The sequence below is a fragment of the Cnephaeus nilssonii genome (assembly GCF_951640355.1).
Source record: "Cnephaeus nilssonii genome assembly, chromosome: X".
NCBI classification, from domain to species: domain Eukaryota; kingdom Metazoa; phylum Chordata; class Mammalia; order Chiroptera; family Vespertilionidae; genus Cnephaeus; species Cnephaeus nilssonii.
Window position 1 is genome coordinate 22,013,716 of NC_137071.1, and position 3,299 is coordinate 22,017,014.

Consider the following 3,299-nt stretch of genomic DNA (forward strand, 5'->3'; position numbering starts at 1 on the left):
AATCTAACCATGACCTCTTGATTCATAGGTCAACACTCAACCACTGAGCCATCAGCTGGGCAACAAGATCCTCTTTAAGTAATTATTTTATTTATGTTTATTTTAAATGAATAATTGAAATAAAAATATAATACCCTTAATACAATAAAAACCGAGAGGTGTATATGTAAATATTGACTTCATATTTGGTAAAATACACAAAACATTGATGAACCAAAGCAGAAGCTCATTTAGAAATTTTTATTAGCACTAGGTGTTAAATTTACAGATAATTGTGGAATAAAAGTTGTCCATACACAGTGAGACACTCATGGTGAATTCTGACTGATGTTAAAATGAGAGAGACACCAGCCAAGTGAGTAGTAAATAGAAAATTGTCTAATCCTCTTCTTCCCCTGAATCTTCCTCTTTGGGTTTGGAGAGGAGTTTCATTACTCAGTGTATAGGAGTCTTCACAGACTCATATTTCCATCCCTTCCTTAAAAACATCTTCTCGATCACACTTGGCATATTGTAGCCCTTGCTTACAATGAAATCTTTGAAGGCAATTGGTCCATAAAGTTCATCACCAGCCAAGTGAGTAGTAAATAGAAAATTGTCTAATCCTCTTCTTCCCCTGAATCTTCCTCTTTGGGTTTGGAGAGGAGTTTCATTACTCGGTGTATAGGAGTCGTCACAGACTCATATTTCCATCCCTTCCTTAAAAACATCTTCTCGATCACACTTGGCATCTTGTAGCCTTTGCTTACAATGGAATCTTTGAAGGCAATTGGTCCATAAAGTTCATCACCAGCCAAGTGAGTAGTAAATAGAAAATTGTCTAATCCTCTTCTTCCCCTGAATCTTCCTCTTTGGGTTTGGAGAGGAGTTTCATTACTCAGTGTATAGGAGTCTTCACAGACTCATATTTCCATCCCTTCCTTAAAAACATCTTCTCGATCACACTTGGCATATTGTAGCCCTTGCTTACAATGAAATCTTTGAAGGCAATTGGTCCATAAAGTTCATCACCAGCCAAGTGAGTAGTAAATAGAAAATTGTCTAATCCTCTTCTTCTCCTGAATCTTCCTCTTTGGGTTTGGAGAGGAGTTTCATTACTCGGTGTATAGGAGTCTTCACAGACTCATATTTCCATCCCTTCCTTAAAAACATCTTCTCGATCACACTTGGCATATTGTAGCCCTTGCTTACAATGAAATCTTTGAAGGCAATTGGTCCATAAAGTTCATCAATAATGTCTGGTTCAAGATGCCTTCTATAGCTCCAATAATCCTTGTCACGGACGACTTTAGGGTCAGGCAAAGGCGCGTCATTGACCAGCTTTGTCCAGATTTTGGGGTCCAGGTACCATGCTCCATATCTTATCTTCTCCCGTTTGGGTTTATAAGGGTCAGGTGGTTTTCGGAGTTTCCTTTCCCAGTTATCTTCCTGCAGGGAAAATTTTCTCTGCTTTAAACCATCTAGCTGTTTGCAGGGCCTTATATTCAAAGGAAGCTGGCTTATTTTTTTTATTTTGACTGTAGTATGGGTGAGTGGGCCCTCAAAGTCAATTTCAAACATTTTCATGATGGACTCTTCATTAATGCCTATGTCTCCAAAATTATCATCAATCCATTTGAAGAATTCACGAACTGTTTTTCTTGGGTTTTGGTAAACAGGAACTTTGGGGATATCCGTTGTGCATGGTTCTTTTGTCTCTTCCTCAGGAAACAAACTGAATAAATAAGACTGGAGACACTCTTTGGCCGATTTCACGTGGTCTTTTCCCTCAGGTTTCAGGTTGACTTCTTCGGGAGGTTCCTGGTTCTCCGCCTCTGGAGGTTTCAGGTTGAACTTCCAGGGAGATTCCATGTTGACTGCCTCAGGAGGTTCCAGTTTGACTGCCTCGGGAGGCTCCAGGTTGACTGCCTCGGGAGGCTCCAGGTTGACTGCCTCGGGAGGTTCCAGGTTCACTGCCTGGGGAGCTTCCAGGTTGACCTCCTCAGGATGTTTTTCACACAGCTGTGTGTGGGTCTTCGTTCTTTCCTTGGTGCCCTCACAATAAGCCCATGTGTCCTCCAGCTCCCTGTCAGGATCTAGCACTTCCAGCACCTTGAGGAGGAGGTCTGGAGGGAGATCATCCTCCAGATTCGGGCAGTCCGCCAAGGGATGCTTCTTCAGGTTGGTTTCAATGTTCTCTACAAAGGCCTTCCGTGCTCGCTGGGCTGACGAGAGCTTGGAACCCAGGTCCGCTCCCTTGGGCGGCTTCCTGTGAATCTTTTTGGGCGGAGGGCGGGGAATCCTATGAGCAATCGTGGGGAGAAAGCCCTCCCGAGGGCCATGAGTGATCATATCTTCAGGAGATGGACAGCCCGTTCTGAAGTCGTCCACCCCCTCCTTCACAAATACCCACCGCCGGCTGTCCATGGAGGTGGGACACTTCCCAAGACTGTCCTTGTGCCTGGAGAAACAGCAGGAAGGCAACCTGTTCCTGTCCTTGAACCAGGGCTTACATTTCATGCCCAGGGCCATGGGTTCCAGCGGCGCCGGCCCTAGCAGCCACTTCTTGCTGAGCTCTGGCCTTAGGAGCCCCTTGTCCAGCTTCGGCCCTGACACCCACCGCTTGAGCAGCCCGGACTCCAAGAGCGCCTTCTTCCTCAGGTCCGACTTCAACAGCCACCCCTTGTGGGGCTCCGGTAAGGGCCACTGACTGCCCGCCATGGCGCCCTTGGCCCAGGGCGACCAGGGGCCTCAGTGGTTTGTTGTCCCAGCAACCCGGTCGCTAGGAGACCATTGCCAAGTGCGGCGCATTCTTAGTCTTCCCCAGGCGGGTCAGCACGCGCCCCTGCACAGCCTGCACTGCCCCGGGATGGGCCGCCAGGTTGCATTCTTGTTTGTGGTAGAGAACTGTTCCCCTGTATGGGCACACCACAGTTTAGCTACCCATTCATCTTTTGATGGGCTTTTGGAGTGATTCCGGTTTGAGTAAGGTGACCAGATTTTAACATTGGTAAAGCAGGACACCATTGATTGACGGGGGTTGGGTGGGGGTTCTTGATTAAAAATTTGGTCTATATGGAGCAACAAAAATTTTCATAGAACGCAAAAAGAGTATTGTAACATATTTTTTTAAAATGTCAACATAAGTACAATTTACAAATATAATAAATAAAAATTATGTATAGTATTATTTTATTCTTTGGCATATTTCTCATTTGAGTGAATTTTTTTAGTAGATTGCTGTCGTTGTTTAAAATGTCATGAATTTGCCATGACATAAGTCGTGTCACTTTCAAGGGCGGCACTAGACTTTTTGCCGC

General features: G+C 45.1%; 1 protein-coding gene across 1 annotated transcript; it reads right to left on the reverse strand.

Annotated features, from left to right (window-relative positions):
• Positions 1-1,041: 1,041 nt before the first annotated feature.
• Positions 1,042-2,700, reverse strand: LOC307095985 (protein FAM47E-like; the record flags this gene model as incomplete). Its single annotated transcript, XM_079765616.1, has 1 exon — positions 1,042-2,700. One exon carries the CDS (start codon positions 2,698-2,700, stop codon positions 1,042-1,044), a length of 1,659 nt encoding a protein of 552 aa, XP_079621742.1.
• Between the last annotated feature and the right edge of the window lie 599 nt (positions 2,701-3,299).